Source organism: Xyrauchen texanus, chromosome 6, assembly GCF_025860055.1.
Source record: "Xyrauchen texanus isolate HMW12.3.18 chromosome 6, RBS_HiC_50CHRs, whole genome shotgun sequence".
NCBI lineage: Eukaryota > Metazoa > Chordata > Actinopteri > Cypriniformes > Catostomidae > Xyrauchen > Xyrauchen texanus.
The window spans coordinates 13,044,986-13,061,821 of NC_068281.1; the positions used below are offsets into that span (position 1 = coordinate 13,044,986).

Consider the following 16,836-nt stretch of genomic DNA (forward strand, 5'->3'; position numbering starts at 1 on the left):
CCTGTATGTAAGATGGTGTTTGATGCCCTGTGAAGAGGAAAGAGAATTTCACATTGAAAGTAGAGTTTCTAACGTCTCTCTCTCTTTGATCTATTAAATGAGGTGCCTCATCCTGAGTAGCACATTAAAGGAACTCACCACCAGATTAAGATGATGTGTAAATTGCAAATAAATTAAAGTGTATGCTTGGGGCTGAGTGCTGTGATGATGTACCTATCAGTCACTTTAAATAGCATTAATGCAAGAGGGGTGGGAACAGGGAGACTTTGGATGTCATATGAGCAAAATGTTGATAGAGAGGTAAAGGTGAAAGATACGGGTGTATGCAACAGTGATAAGAAGTGAAATCAGCCGTACATGGAAACTGAATTAGTCACATAACTTTTACGTGTCATGTACTCATGACACATAAGAACAGTTGTATTCATGGAGGCAGAGATTTAAATGTGGCCTGTGTCATATCCCAATCCCATTCCCCCTCTCTTTATCCTACAATTTACTTCTGCACTCTCCATTTACAATAAAGACAAAATTGATATAAACAAATTAATGAGTAATTAAAGGGAAAGGGAAAAATGTATATTCTGCCATCATTTACTTACCCGTGTGTTGTTCCAAACAAATGTGACTTTCTTTGAATAAAAATAAGTAAATAAGTGAATGTGACTGAGGCTAACATTGTTTCTAACATCTCCATTTGTGCTCCTCAGAAGAAATGTCATATGGGTTTGAAACAAAACATTTTGGTGAACTATCCCTTCAATTAAATGAATTGGAGGCATGTTGCAGAAATCTAACTGACCAAAAGAGTAAACCACTTAAGATGATATCTTTTAAGAATTTAACATTTATTCAGGATTGTCATGAAAATCCATCGGAGGCAATATGAGTCAGTTGTATGTGAGTCTATTGTACAAAGGTGCCACGTTTTGTTCCTGGAAGGCAGTACATGACCTAATCCTAACCAAATGCAGCCTGCAAGGCAGAGTAGCCTGCCAGGAACAATGGATGGCACTTTTTTCCACTGTGAGAAGTTACCATATAACATGTGAACTTACATTAAAGATTATATAACAAAAGAGACAAAAAAAAAATACTTAAAACCAAAGAAATGTGGGTAGGTGACAGGAAATACTATTGGAAAGTTTACATGTTCTGCAATATGGCATGCTGCACTCAAACTAATTACAAAAATGTCCTAATTCCTAATATTATGCATGCAACTTTTGTGGTTAATTGAGTGACTTTATGGAATATTTGTATGTGTAAAAATTTTATTGTCACACCACACAAATTAAAAGAATGGTTTAAAATAATTTTGGAATCAAAAAGGTGTTTAAAAACTGTTATAAACAGTCGTAGAACATAAAGTCTATGCTTTGTCTTCTAAATTCTACTCTAAAATGTTGATGATGTTAAAAAGAATCCATGGACATGTTATGTGTCAACTACCATGTACAGCAGATGGTAATTTTTTGCATTTCCACAGCTCAAAATATCACTTCAGTTCATGCCAAAACAATAGTTGTGCAGCGTAACTTGTTTGGCAGACATTACCCATGGAAAACTACTTTCACTGGAGTATCGTTCAAATGCAGAACACCTTGTCTGGTCTGATTGGGAACTACAGCTAGTCCTTGGATCATTCGTTCCATTCCATCTTGCCTTTCTTTCAATTCTCTCCCTCTTCGACACCATTCCTCCTCCAGCCTGCAGTACATGTGTAGGGAGAAGTGCCATCCCCCGTTCTCCATCAGCATGTCTTCTGCACGGTCTAGTAGACCAGAGACTTGTTGTCTGTCTTGTGGAGTCTTGTTGTTCAGCACTCGGTACCTGTACCTGCACTTCTCCATCACCCACTGTAAATCCTCTCCAGATGCCTTAATGTGATCCTGTATGCTGCAGTCTCGCAGCCGATCACCCAGCGTGAACACAACCATGGTGTGCCTCCATACGCCCTCTGTAAGGAGCTCCATGCGGTTTTTTAGGACTGCTCTCTCTGCGTTTCTGAAGTGCAGTAAGGGAATGACTAGAAGCAGAACATGGGGTCCAGGCTCGCATAGTGACAGGGCGTTATGTAGATCCACCTTCTCCTGTTTAGGGATGAGATTCTCTTCTGCTCCCCACCCACAGGCATCCACGACCAACAGTTGGCGGCCCTCAGATTCTCCAAGTGCTACAGCGCTATCTGCTCCACCCCATTTATCGAACACACACTTGCCCAGGATTGTGTTGCCTACAGAACTCCTTCCAGTCCGTTTCTGCCCTATGATTAGCAGTCTCAGATGAAGGCCTGTTTGAAACCAGGTGTGAATGGAAAATTGATAAGTATGATTTTGTGTGGACAAATACAATTTACATTCAGAAATGTTGAACAGAATTTCACCAGCTCTGTTACTATGCAGTTAAAACTGCTTTAATTGCTATGTTATACTCCGTTCAGTATTCTTACGCACCCATGCAAGCAAACATTTTACATGACTCTGGTACATACTACAAAGAATAAGTTAAGAGCTTTCTCAATCAGGCATGTTCTAATCTGATTGGCTGACTTTACACAATTTATGAGATCAACACATTGTTTTAAACCTGGATTAGATTGATGCAATGAGGAACAGCTAAGTCTTGGATTTGCCAAAGTTTGCCTAGTTAGTGGTATCAAATCTTTTACGGATTCTATGGTGTGGTTTGAGGCATGTTGTTGCAAGTTAACTAGATATCCACAATCAGAACTGAATTTTTGCTTCATTTCAGACAAAAATCAGAAAGCAATCAGTAATCTGCACATAGTTCCACAATTATTTTCCCCAGACTTGTCGGTTATTGTGGTATTAATTATTACAGATAAACCTGCCCCTAAACAACATGTAAAAACTAAATCAAATTTGGTTGGTTGCTTTACGTCTAAGTTGATTGTTGCATGGACCAGACTTTATAGTCTTTTGACTTTAGTCATAATTTTCCCAGCAAAACCCACACCTCCCCAAAATATTGTATGTCACTAAGTTTCAGCCAGCCTCTACCTATTGAAGCCCATTTGTTTGTAACAATATAGTCTTTTTCTCTGATTGCTTGCATGTCAGTGTAATAATATAATATTTTTTGCTCAGCCTTTTGTTATAGCAATCTTTCCAAACACCGCAGTCTTACCATTATTTGACAAGTTTCTGTTGTCCATGAATCCCCTTATAGAGTATTTTGCAATTCACTCGTAATGCAGTCCAAGCCCATCCAACAGGTTTTTTTTATAAATGTAAGCGCAGACGAGTCACTGATCATTGTCTTTCTATGAGAGGGGCGTGACCAGAAGTCACCTCCCTCATCTGGCATCAGAAATAAAGATAAGCCGCTGTTAGTTCCTGTCACCGTGTCATTTTGTAATGGAATTTATTGCTTGGGCTATCAGCTCTAACAAAGATATGTTTATATAATAATCTACATTTTACAGCTAGAGTTATAAAACTAAAATAAGTCTGAATCTTTGTAGTACTAACCATTGTGATTATGCTGCATTTTACAGTGGAATGTTGTGTTCTTCAGAAGTAAATGGAAGTAAAGTGTTTGTTTTGATTGTTAAGTTATGACAACTATCAAGACCACAAATAAGTAACATGTTTGATTCTGTGCCAAAACGTGACCAAATTACTTCTCATTCAAAAGTATCAAAATAAACTGTTTGAATTCTCACTGTGTGAGTAAATGTGGATGGTGACTACCATTTTACCTTTACTATATCGGCATTAAACCATTTAAAAACAATATTAAATTAAACAACAATTTAAAATAATATTAACAAGGTAACAGGTATGAAAGTTACCAATTGCATACTTGATCCCCTCCCTACAAGCCTGTTTAAATCCTGTTTTGATTCATTGTGTCCAGTTGTTCTTGGCATTGTCAATGAATCTTTGTGTTCTGGTGTTGTCCCTGCAGCATTGAAAACTGCTGCTGTAACGCCTGTTCCGAAGAAGCGTGATGCAGAGTTGGATAACATAAATAACTATCGCCCTATATCAAATCTTCCTTTTCTGGCAAAAATTTTGGAACGTGTTGTGGCTTTGCAGCTACATAGTCATCTCTCAGTAAATAATCTTTTGAGCCCCTTCAGTCTGGTTTTCGAAAATTTCATAGTACTGAGACAGCCTTGGTTAAGGTCACCAATGACCTGTTGATAGCCTCAGATTCTGGTTCTCTTTCCATTCTTATCCTTCTCGATCTTAGTGCCGCTTTTGATACTGTTAATCACAATCTTCTACTAAACCGTCTGGAAAATGTCTTTGGTGTTTCTGAGACTGTATTAACCTGGTTTAGATCTTATCTCTCGCATCGTAAACAGTTTGTTTGTATGAATGGTTTTCGGTCTGAGATTGGTTCTGTCCGTACGGGTGTTCCCCAAGGTTCAATTCTTGGTCCCTTACTTTTTAGCATTTACATCTTTCCACTCGGACTGCTACTAAGATCACTTGGACTTAATTATCACTGTTATGCAGATGACACTCAGATTTATATTCACTCTAAGCCTGGTCAAAATCTGGATGTTCTTTTTTAACACACTGTATTTCTGAGATAAAAACATGGATGTCTCAAAATTTTTTGTGTCTAAATAATGATAAGACTGAGTTCTTGCTTATTGGCACTCCTCATCAGCTTCGTAAGGCTGGTTCACTAATTCTGAACATAGATGGGACTGACTTGGAGGCACAGACTAAGTTAAAAAACTTGGGAGTTATATTTGATTCTAGTCTGTCCTTCGACTCTCATGTGCGGTACATTGTTACAGAACTCTTATTTTCATCTCAGAAATATTGCCAGACTTCGCTCTATGTTATCCCTCTCTGTGACTGAAAGGCTTATCAATACTTTAGTTTTTCTCGCATTGACTATTGCAATGCACTTCTTGCTGGAGTTCCAAAACCACACTGAACAAATTACAATGTGTTCAAAATTCTGCTGCTAGGATCTTGACTGGAATCAGAAGAAATGAGCATATTACACCTATTTTAAAGTCTTTGCACTGGCTCCCGGTCAAGTTCCGAGTCGATTTTAAAATACTTATGCTCACATATAAGGCACTGCATGGTCTGGCACCGCAGTATTTGTCTGCGCTTTTAACTTTATACACACCCAAGCGTCATTTACGCTCTTCACAAGCTGGTCTATTGGCAGTCCCACAGACTCGGTTGCGTACTGTAGGGGATAGGGCTTTCTCATCCTATGCTCCTAGACTTTGGAATGCACTCCCTTCAAATATTAGAGATGCACAGTCTTTAAGTAATTTCAAATCTTTATTGAAAACGCATTTTTTAGGCTAGCTTTTATTTGACTTTTATTTTATTGTATTTTATCTTGTTTTTTTTTTTGTTTTTTTTTCTGTGATGTATTTTTGTTTTGCTTGTTTTATTATGTAAAGCGCCTTGAGAAGCTGCTTTAAAGGCGCTATATAAGAATAAAGTTATTATTATTATTATTATTATAACAACAATATTAAATACAATATATAACATTTAGGTAAACATTCAAGGATGAATGACTGTGCGGGGTCCTGGGTAGCTCAGCGAGTATTAATGCTGACTACGACCCCTGGAGTCACGAGTTTGAATCCCGGGTGTGCTGAGTGACTCCAGCCAGGTCTCCTAAGCAACCAAATTGGCCCTGTTGCTAGGGAGGGTGGAGTCATATGGGGTAACATCCTTGTGGTTGCGATGGTTCTCGCTCTCAATGGGGCATGTGGATCGTGGAAAGTAGCATGAGCCTGCACATGCTGGGAGTCTTATTATTTATTAGTTGTTTAGAAAAATGATATTTTAAAGAACCTAGAAACTAATACACTGATTTGAAGAACCTGTAATGTAACATTAAGAACGTTTTTAACCTGTTGATACGCAATCCCCCGTAGTGACATTACTCACGTTTATTATATGATTTACCGTCTATAAATGTAATTAATGTTAACAAATTATACATCTTTTCAAAGGTCTAAGGGTTCAACATTGATATCCGATCTCTGTTTCATGTTAGCAATGCTTCAGAAACAACAATTTAGTTATTTGTGCCTGGAGTACAAATGAAAACATGCAATATCAAAACAGGACTTCATACCTTTGTTATGAAAACGCGATCGCCAGTTCGCTACACTTGGGTCAATTGTCCATGACAAGCATTCATTGAAAAACATCCAATAGCACTTTTTGTCAATAAAAGTGATAAATCTGAGAAATATTTGTAGTATTATACATGAAGAAGAAATTAAATGACATGATTTGAATCTAGGAAAAACACAACCTTTGCGATCCTGGAATTCTTCACCATCATAAATTAAACGACCCATATTGATATATTCTCCATTGTTTACATGAGATCTTGCCTGAGAGAATTACCCTTCGTCATCGTTCTTCAACAAACTATGCAATCTGAGCAGCATTCATGTTGTAAATCTGTATATTATCAATATGCCAAGCAGTGCAGTCAGATTTTGTGTCGCCTTGAAAGGCAAAACCTTATTTTTACTCTGTAGGCTTCCAGCAATTTTACAGAGAAAAAAGCTTGCAGGAACCAAATTTTATGTTAGATCATCTTCACATTTAAAATGTTACTTCTTTAGACTTGTGGCTTTGAGAACATTGTATTTCTGGGTTGTCTTGGCACTTTAATTATTGTTTTTTTAAGCACAAAATATTTCCATTACTTCAAACTTCAGCTTCTCTAACTTTAAACTTGGGAAATAAAGCCCAAAGTGTCTTCTTTCAAAAGATACTACAACTGTGTCCATACTCCAAAGGGTCCAGTAAATACAACCATTTAAGTTCAGGTATGTCATTTTCATGGTTTGTGCCAACAGGTATCAACAGGTTAACCTCCAAAGTACCATATAGCCAACTCAAGAACTATATACAATGAAAAATAGTTATTGATAAAAAGAGAATTTGTTTGCTAAACCTACCAACAAAGGTGCTGCAAAAATTGTTGACATGCTCCTTTTGTAATTTGCCCTAAAACAGACTACTCTGGAGTTTTAGAGTAATTGATGTACTAGAAGTCTCTGACTCTGTGAGTCATCAGGTTTTAACATGAATTATTAATTTATTGATTATTGATAACTAAGTAACATATTTGGTTTTATACTCTTTATTATACTCTGATTACATCATGATGGTGCCACAGATGGCCATCTTGGTGTGCAGTGCTCCTATTCTTTTGTTGTTTTTGTTTGTTTGTCCTGTGTTTAGTAATTTGTTCCAAAAAGCATGACCGGGGCCGAACTGCTGAACATTCGGCAGCATATACCATACAATCTTTTCCCAGTTTTTGAATATTCAGATGCTGGAGATTTTAGTCAGAGGTGCAGCTTTGCTGTTCAAGAGACGCAGACGAGCTCGGTCAAGCTCCGTCGGAGCGGCTTTCAAATGGTGCTGCCGAGCATTCATCTAGCAAATCTCTACTCTCTTCCTAACAAAACGGATGAACTTCATCTCCTCAACTGTACAAACAAGGACTTTTCAACTTCTACTGCCTTGTGCTTCACAGAAACCTGTCTGAGTGAAGCCATTCCGGACAACGCTTTACACCAGCCGTGCTTTCAGCTATTCAGAGCGGATTGCATTGCCGATTTAATGGGGAAAACGCGATGAAACATGCTTTTACATCAGTGAAAGTTGGTGTACAGATGTAACAAAGTTAAAGAAGATTTGCTGTCCTAATTTGGAATCGCTCTTTATTAACTGTAATCCTTTCTACGTGCCACGGAAGTTTTCTTCGTTTATTCTGGTGAGCGTTTTTATATTGCCAAACGTGTGCATGAGTGCTGCACTGCAACAGCTGGCTGATCAGATCACAGACACTGAACAATATTACCTGGACTCAGTTATTGTTATTCTTGGAGATTTGAACAAAGCAAACCTCACACGTGAACTGCCCAAATACAAACAGCATGTCAACATGTCTGTAAAGTGATCGATGGAAAGGAGGAGGCGAGAACCGGCTTTTCAATATAAATAATAGTTTAATGATAAACTTAAAAGACAACATAAACACACACATGACGGACATGTCCGTAAACGATCTCTCTCTCCCGCACAATCCTCTGCAGTCGACCTTTATCCCTCACGGTGGCTTAATTAGCCTAATACGGGACCGGATGTGTAGGATCATGACCCGGCCCCGCCCTCCGCCCTGCCACAATGTCCAAACAACATGTCCCACCGGAGACAGAAATATTCTGGATCATTGCTACACAACAATATAGGATACATATTGCTCGCTAGAGCAGATTTGGGACTCTCTGATCACTGTCTGGTTCATATTCTTCCGATCTGTAGACAGAACTAAAATCTGCCAAATGAAGCAGCTGAAACCCCACTATGCTCCCTGTACACCAATGACTTCATTGCCTAGGACCACTCTGTCAAGCTCCTGAAGTTTGCAGATGACACCACTGTCATCTGCCTCATTTAAGAAGACGATGAGTCTGCATACAGAAGGGAGGTTAAACAGCTGGCTGTCTGGTTCAGTCAAAACAACCTGGAGCTGAACACGCTCAAAAAGATGGAGATGATTGTGGACTTAAGGAGGAACACCCCAACACTGTCCCCCCTCACCATTCTAAACAGCACTGTGGCAGCAGTGGAGTCATTCTGGTTCCTGGGCATTACCATCTCACATGACCTGAAGTGGGTGACCCACATCGACTAGCAGAGGTTGTAATTCCTTCGCCAGTTGAGGAAGTTCAACCTACCACAGGCGCTGCTGATACAGTTCTGCTCAGCAGTCATTGAGTCTGTCCTCTGCACTTCAATAGCTAAGAAATTGGATATCAGAAGACTACAAAGGACAGGTCGGACTGCTGATAGGATTCCTGGTTGCCCAATGAGAACTATACACTTCTAGAGTGAAGGAAAAGGCTGAAAAAATCACTCTGGATCCCACTCACCCTGCCCACTACTTTTTTGAACTGTTGCCTTCTGACTGACGCTTCAGAGATCTGAGCACTAGAACCGCTAGGCACAGGAACAGTTTTTTTCCCTCAGGCTATCCATCTCATAACAGTTATGTCTTATTGTGTGTTCTATATATACTTTTATTTTCTATTAACATTTTTAATTCAATTTTTTATTATTATCTATGTCTTATTGCTGTTTTGTATTGTTATGCACTAGAAGCTCCTGTCACCGAGACAAATTTCTTATATGTTTAAGCACAATTGGCAATAAAGCTGATCTGATCTGATTATGATATAAAAACTATTTTTCAATCAAATCATCAAAGCAAAAGTTTATTTAAAATTTTAGTTTCAGGCTTTTACTCAGAAACGAAAATACCCTTTAGCTCCACCTTTTAGTCTTGATGTGTGACAAATTTCTTTTTAGAAATATAAACATTCTCAGTTATTAAGAGAACAAAGAATGCACGTATAATAATAATTATACAAGAGTTTAAAATAACTGTAGATGTAGTATGGCATGTCATATTGTAGGACACTGCCACTCATATGCCATTCACATACATTTGTCTTTTTAAATGTCTTATAAATGCCTTAGGTAAACCTAAATTTGTCTGCTTTTTGCAAAGTCGGACAAACAGATTAAATATTTTGATGGTAGATCGTGTAGCATGTAGGCTATACATGTTAATCGGACCTCAACTGGCCTTGACGCTGTGTGCACGCTCAAAAGACAGAGGTGATGGGCAACTAGCTCTTCCCTGGCTGATGTCCTTATTTAAAATATTAAATTACACATTGTTTCAAATACACTTGACTGACAGATGAAAACTCTAGCTTGGCTATGCAAAAAGATGCTGTAGCTCAATCATAATTGTGCATGTAAACATACTGACTGCACACCATGTTAAGTCAACTACCTACAGACACTTATTTTTCCTCCTAATGTCCCACTGGTTTTCTAAAACATCAGCCCTCATTTTCTTCCCTTTTCCTTAAGTAATCTTGCTTGATTTACTGTCTTGGAAGCTTGATTTACTATTATGAGTGCTTTACAGGAATCATTGGATCTAAATTGCATGGCTTTCAACCACATTTGTGAGCATTAACAGTCACTGTATAACAATAACTTTAAGCAGAATCACCCATGCTAGAGCTTGTTTTACAGCTACATCAAGATTAATATCATACCATATTCCAGCAACTCTTGAAGAGGCTGTTTACCTCCTGTTTTTAGTAAATTTTCAGCTCAGAGTCCTGTTGCCCAGTTGTAGTGGCTCATGGCAGAGTTTTGACCTTAAAACACATTATAGTTTGAAAAGAGGAGAGAGAAAAAAGAGCTAAGATGAGTAGGATAAGGAAGATATCTTTGTGGGCTGTAGCTCCAAGACAAGTCACATTGCAGTGATCCCCTTGTGCGCACTGCTCTCACTTTGCACTGTTTGAATCTATGATGAACTTAAAAGAAATGCTGTCTTTCTTTAATGCTTCAACTAGAAGTGTTGCTTTACACTCCAGCTGTGTGTGTGTCTGTGTGAGTCAATGTATGTGAAAGTATACAGAGTATAGAGTAGCTCAAACCTGTAGTGAAAATGTGACTATACATTTTTACAAAACCTGTTAAACGTGTCTCCAGGTAAAGTCCCCTGCCGTTTCCAGGAGAAATTAACACTAGAGGTGCTACAACAACTGCGTGTTTTATTCACTTTCACTCAAATCATGACTTTAATGGCTCATTAATCAATTTATAAATAAAAAATATTCTTTCTATTAGTCAGAACCTGCTATTTTATTATATCAACACACTTTCTCTCAAACACATCTTTAAAAAACAATATATTTCAATGCGATTATTACAGCCTTACCTGCATATATACCCTTATTCCAGCATGGTTAGTTTGCATGGTAGCTCACCTAATAGGGCGGCCGAGGACCGCGGTTCAAATCCAGCCATGAACTTAGCTGATACGTGACATTACAGAGTCATAGAAGCAGCATAAAACGAGGTGGTTGATTCAGAAAATTTGCTTTTTCATTTTGCTTCTGCATTTTAAAACACTAATGGTTAGATTTAGGCATTGATAAGGTAAGTATGTCTTTTTTAACTTCTCAATTATTTAGAGTATATTTAAAACACTAACAGGTAGGTTTAGGCATTGTTTTGGTAAGGATGTAAGGATTAAACATTTCATTTATATTTTAAAACACTATTGGTTAGGTTCAGGCAAAAGTTGTATGCCTCCTACACACTACACGACTTTCAAAGATGTCGGATCGTGGTACCGTTCATATTACACAACTGTGTGTCTTGTCATGGAAGTCGTAGCGTTTTCAAATTACACAACGAATCCAGACAGGGATGAACACATTACAAAACATTTCACTATTGACGAATCCCCGACGAATCTGCCTGGACTACAAAGTACGTTTCACAACAGAATACACGTGAAAAGTGATACAAGATATGAAAACAAATGCATGATCTTATGTTATGCATTTCAGAATATGATGTGTATGTTGTTAATCATATATTTTGTTGGTTACAATATGAAAAAGTAGCTCCTACTGAAAAATCTACCCATTTACTTATCTGACTGTCCAAGAGAATTGGCAATTTCTCTCCAACTCTTCTCTTTCTCCACCTGGTTGTGGTACAGTTCAGATGAAACATCAAGCACTCAAAACAAGAAAAATAATCTGCCAATGGGGTAAGCAAAATAAACTTAATTTAAAGAGAAAACAAGTTTATTTTGCTTACCCCACTGGCAGATTTTTTTGTTGTTTTGAGTCTGAAGTTCACTAAATTTAGTCAGATTATCTTAAAACAAGACTTAATATCTTATCCCATTTTACTTGACAAGTAAATAAATCATGTGTTAAGAAAGTTTAGAGAATTTGACAGGAAAACAAGACAAAAATACTTGTGCTCCTGCCAATGTTCCACTAATTGTTCCTCAATTTCTTCGGTCCAATGAGACTTTCTTGATATCGCAGCCATGCTAGTTGCAGGTACATCAGGACTCCTCCCACTTAAACTTTCTGTGCCCCGTTTCTTGCTCTCTCATTGGCTGCATGTCAACGCTGCAGTTGAATTCAGTCAAAACATATTTCAAATTGCACGATTTGGAATAGCAGACAGGTCCAGATATTTAACATTCTAGATATCTCGCTGACATCGGCGACGCGTCTGCGCTTCTCTCAGATCACGTCTTTTGATAGTTCATACATTGCGATCATCTCTCAATGGAGCGAGCTCCGATTTGCCTACGATTTCAGGCTTTTGTTGCCGATCTCCACAAAACTGTCAGTGAGCGAAAATCAGGTTTAAAATTTTGTATTGTAAACTCGGCATTAGGTTAGGAAAGTATTTAAAAAAATTATAATAATAACCCAATATTCTACTTGAAGGAATAGTTCACACAAAAATGAAAATTTGCTGATAATTTACTCACCCTCAGGCCATCAAAGATGTATCAGAGTTTCTTTCTTCATCAAAACAGAATTTAAGATTTTTAGTTTTTCCTTTCAAGCTTCCTCCTTTAAACAATGCAAGTGAATGTAAATTTTTTTGACGGTCCAAAATACATATTTAGGATGCAACAAAATAATCCACAGGACAAATAAAGTTCTTCTTAACCCAGACAATTGATTATTTTTAGAAACAAAACAATACTTATATACTTTTTAACTACAAATGTTCACTTCCGTACACCTCTGCGATGCGTGCTCATGAGAGGGATGACGTAAGCTTGTTGGTAAGGTCACGCGTCACGTGGAGGAGGCAGGAATCGCGTCATTGTTTACAAGAGAAACTTTCAAAGACCAAGTGCCGTTCACAAACCAAAACAGTCCAAAACAATATAAAATAAAACATTTCCAAATAATAATAGGAAAAAAACATTACTGCAGTAAATAACCAACCTTTATTTCGGAGCAATGACGTTGCGTTATCTACTTGTGCTTTTTCTTTAGCAGAAATACTGTATTTAGACAATATGACAGTCAGGATTTCAAGCCACACAAGTTGTAGTTAATGAAACCAACTGTCCTTTGTGTTAGACTTGACAGTGAAGTGGCATGAAGGAGAGTTATTTATGCAGGCAGTTATGAGCCAGTGAATTGAGTGCAGGTGCGGTGAATTAGAGGAGCGGAGTGCTGAGGGAGGAGTGACAATGGCAATGTTTTCACACATACCTGATTTCACTGGAAAAACAGCACATGCACAGCCAATGAATTCAGATATTGACCCTTTGTTTCTGGTCTGGTCTGAAATCTTCAGTGGTAAAATGTTCACTCACATTCCTCCAATATTTGAGAGAATGTCCCCTAACCCTACCTAACCTAACCCTATATATATATATATATATATATATATATATATCAACCTGTGAGCATTTAAATGTCACGTTTACTATTGCTCATACTTAGGGCTAGGGATTTGAACAAACCCCTTAGCATGAGTATTAACTTCAGTGTGTAACTTGCCCAATGCCATTTGTTCTATGTACACAAACGATACCTTAAATCTTGTGGCTTTTTGAGGAAAGGTGTGCAGTTACTTTAAGCAATCAAAGTTATTTTTTTACCTGGTAGATGATAAAACAGAGGGAAAAATCTCATAGACATTGAAGGAGGAATCTGATTCATATTTAGGAACCAGATTATCATAAAGACTTAGAGGTGGGCTTTTTGAATTGTGCCAGTAAACAACCACCCAGAACACTCTAGCAACTGCATGCAGTAAAAACATGCTTAAAACCACTCATCTTGTCCTTCCACACCCAAGCACTTGCAGTAAATCTCTTAACCATGTGCATCATGTAGCAAGATCACAGATAATAGCTGCATCTATACAGAGCCCCACTAACCCAGTAGTGTGGTTAAAAGTGTTGCTGTCCGAAAGATTTAAGGTGTAAGCTATTTGTCATGGTGAATGCCATTAAATGTCAAGGGAGTAAGAGCTTGACAGCTTGTCTGGGTTGTATATGGCTTTCCTGCTTCATTTATTATGTATACTATTGCACAGACCTTCTCTGCAAGTGCCTGTGGGCTTTTGCTGATTGCTGTGTTATTTGGTCTAATGCATCAGTGTACTGATGAACCAGACAAAAGCTGCGTCCAAATTCCTGTACTTTCCTATATATACTGAATTTGATATCTTCTCGAACGCTGCTAAAATATGTTCATATAATAATATATTATTGTAAGTTTTGAAACACTTGACTGAAATGTTTCTCATGATCTTAAAAATATTTTGATCTGAAGGCGTACGCTTAAGTGTTTGAAATTTGTTTTGTAGACAAAAATATCTTATTATTATTATCAGTAAGACTCGCAGACTTGAGTGAAATTTAAGATGACATTTATTTGATGAATATAAAACAGAAATGTAATGTCTCTCTTTGGCGTAATCCCCGTCTGGCGATCTGAAAATATTGTCAAATCCTGCCTGAGATAAGAGGCATGGACGAGGAGCCTACCACGTGCATGACAGGACTCAACTGGTTGCCGTGTTAGCACACTGAAAAAGCAATGTGATAGATTGTGAGCAGACTTATAAAGCAATGGCTTTCATGTGATTGGCTAGGAGTTACCTAGCTAATGGTGCGATGATGTATGCTGTTAGTCTTCCCGCTTGAACTACGATGCGCTTACATTTATTTTGGTATTTTTCGAGATTTAATAAACATTCTCAGGTAACAATTTTTTCTTCTGCAGTATAGTTCCTAAAGTAAATGTACATTTGTTTTAGATAATTTTATTGGAAAACAAGCCAAAACAAATCATAAACGTATTTTGTTGCAGTGTATAATCGGGCGAAGACTTCCTCTCTCACCTTTCTGTTCACTACAATCCATGTTTAACTCACAAAACACAAACTCTCTATTATTAATAAAGCTGCATATTGCCAATTTTCTTCACAATAAGAAATGCACAGTGACATATATTATGATTTGATAAGTCACGAGCCATCGTGTTATAATCTAGCTGCATTAAGTGTGTGCGCTCGAGGGATGAGCGTCCCCGCAACAGAGTGCACCTCAGCTGGGTACACTTTCAATCTCTGCCCCTTAGACCGCACAGAGAAATGCCAGTTTCTGAGTTTGTAGTTATTTACATGATCTGCCTCCGTATTATTTGAACTTTAATAAAGCTATAAAACATTAAATATAACTGCATTTAAGATGTAACACCGGGATGTTTCCTTTAAAAAGCTCCGGCTCTGCTTATTCCACAACGAGAGTGCTTCTATATTCACTTATTTGTTATTTTTGTATAATTCCCTTGTACTTTGCGATCTACATAAGATGAAGCTGTTTGGAAGGTTTAGAGTGCATCTGGACTGTGATCTGTGTAATTTTTCCTCTCCTCAGTCAGGTGCGAGCTGCAATGCTGCTCTCATGAGTCATGAGTCATCATTACAGTTTAATGTGATCTCATGTTACGTTAAATGAGATCAAACTTCTCCGACTCTCGCACGAGTCGCACCTCAGCTGGATCTTGTTTCTGTGCTTATGGACATGACGTAACCATGCAAGGACAAATGACGTATGCCTGCCATTTAGTATCCGTTCTGACAGCTCTAAATAAAAATCTGTATTGTAGACTTACCGTAGTGAATCGGGATAAGGCAAAAACATGCTTTTGAAGACGGGTTGTTGGTGTAATCACTTATTAATGAAATTGCGTTCATTTCTAACAAAAACATCTTACTTAGTGTAGCTCTAAATATGGCATACTATAATATGACTTCAGAGGACTTTGAATATAGTACAAGAGTCATATGAACTATTCTTATGATGGTTAATGATACTTTTTATACTTATTTTCCCACCCTTTTGGAACTTTTGGACAGCCCAAGTCCCCATTCGATTTCATTATACAGGTGAAACTCGAAAAATTAGAATATCGTGCAAAAGTTCATTAATTTCAGTAATTCAACTTAAAAGGTGAAACTAATATATTATATAGACTCATTACAAGCAAAGTAAGATATTTCAAGCCTTTATTTTTATAATTTTGATGATTATGGCTTACAGCTTATGAAAACCCCAAATTCAGAATCTCAGAAAATTAGAATATTGTGAAAAGGTTCAGTATTGTAGGCTCAAAGTGTCACACTCTAATCAGCTAAACACCTGCAAAGGGTTCCTGAGCCTTTCTCAGTCTGGTTCAGTTGAATTCACAATCATGGGGAAGACTGCTGACCTGACAGTTGTGCAGAAAACCATCATTGACACCCTCCACAAGGAGGGAAAGCCTCAAAAGGTAATTGCAAAAGAAGTTGGATGTTCTCAAAGTGCTGTATCAAAGCACATTAATAGAAAGTTAAGTGGAAGGGAAAAGTGTTGAAGAAAAAGGTGCACAAGCAGCAGGGATGACCGTAGCCTGGAGAGGATTGTCAGGAAAAGGCCATTCAAATGTGTGGGGAGCTTCACAAGGAGTGGACTGAGGCTGGAGTTACTGCATCAAGAGCCACCACACACAGACGGGTCCTGGACATGGGCTTCAAATGTCAAACGTCTTACCTGGGCTAAAGAAAAAAAGAACAGGTCTGTTGCTCAGTGGTCCAAAGTCCTCTTTTCTGATGAGAGCAAATTTTGCATCTCATTTGGAAACCAAGGTCCCAGAGTCTGGAGGAAGAATGGAGAGGCACACAATCCAAGATGCTTGAAGTCCAGTGTGAAGTTTCCACAGTCTGTGTTGGTTTGGGGAGCCATGTCATCGGCTGGTGTTGGTCCACTGTGCTTTATTAAGTCCAGAGTCAACGCAGCCGCCTACCGGACATTTTAGAGCACTTCATGCTTCCTTCAGCAGACAAGCTTTATGGAGATGCTGACTTCATTTTCCAGCAGGACTTGGCACCTGCCCCCACTGCCAAAAGTACCAAAACCTGGTTC

At 38.1% G+C, this 16,836-nt stretch overlaps 2 protein-coding genes across 2 annotated transcripts in view; one reads left to right on the forward strand and one right to left on the reverse strand.

Annotated features, from left to right (window-relative positions):
• The window catches only part of LOC127645633 (SPRY domain-containing SOCS box protein 4-like), a 92,946-nt gene that overhangs the window by 50,815 nt on the left and 25,295 nt on the right, over window positions 1–16,836 (forward strand). The gene's annotated exons all lie outside the window — the stretch shown is intronic.
• On the reverse strand, window positions 871–3,237 carry zgc:136870 (uncharacterized protein LOC664693 homolog). The gene is made up of 2 exons (XM_052129306.1): window positions 3,151–3,237; window positions 871–2,293 (listed from the first exon to the last, which is right to left on the reverse strand). The coding sequence occupies exons 1-2, from the start codon at window positions 3,176–3,178 to the stop codon at window positions 1,554–1,556; spliced, it is 768 nt and encodes a 255-aa protein (XP_051985266.1). The 5' UTR covers window positions 3,179–3,237; the 3' UTR covers window positions 871–1,553.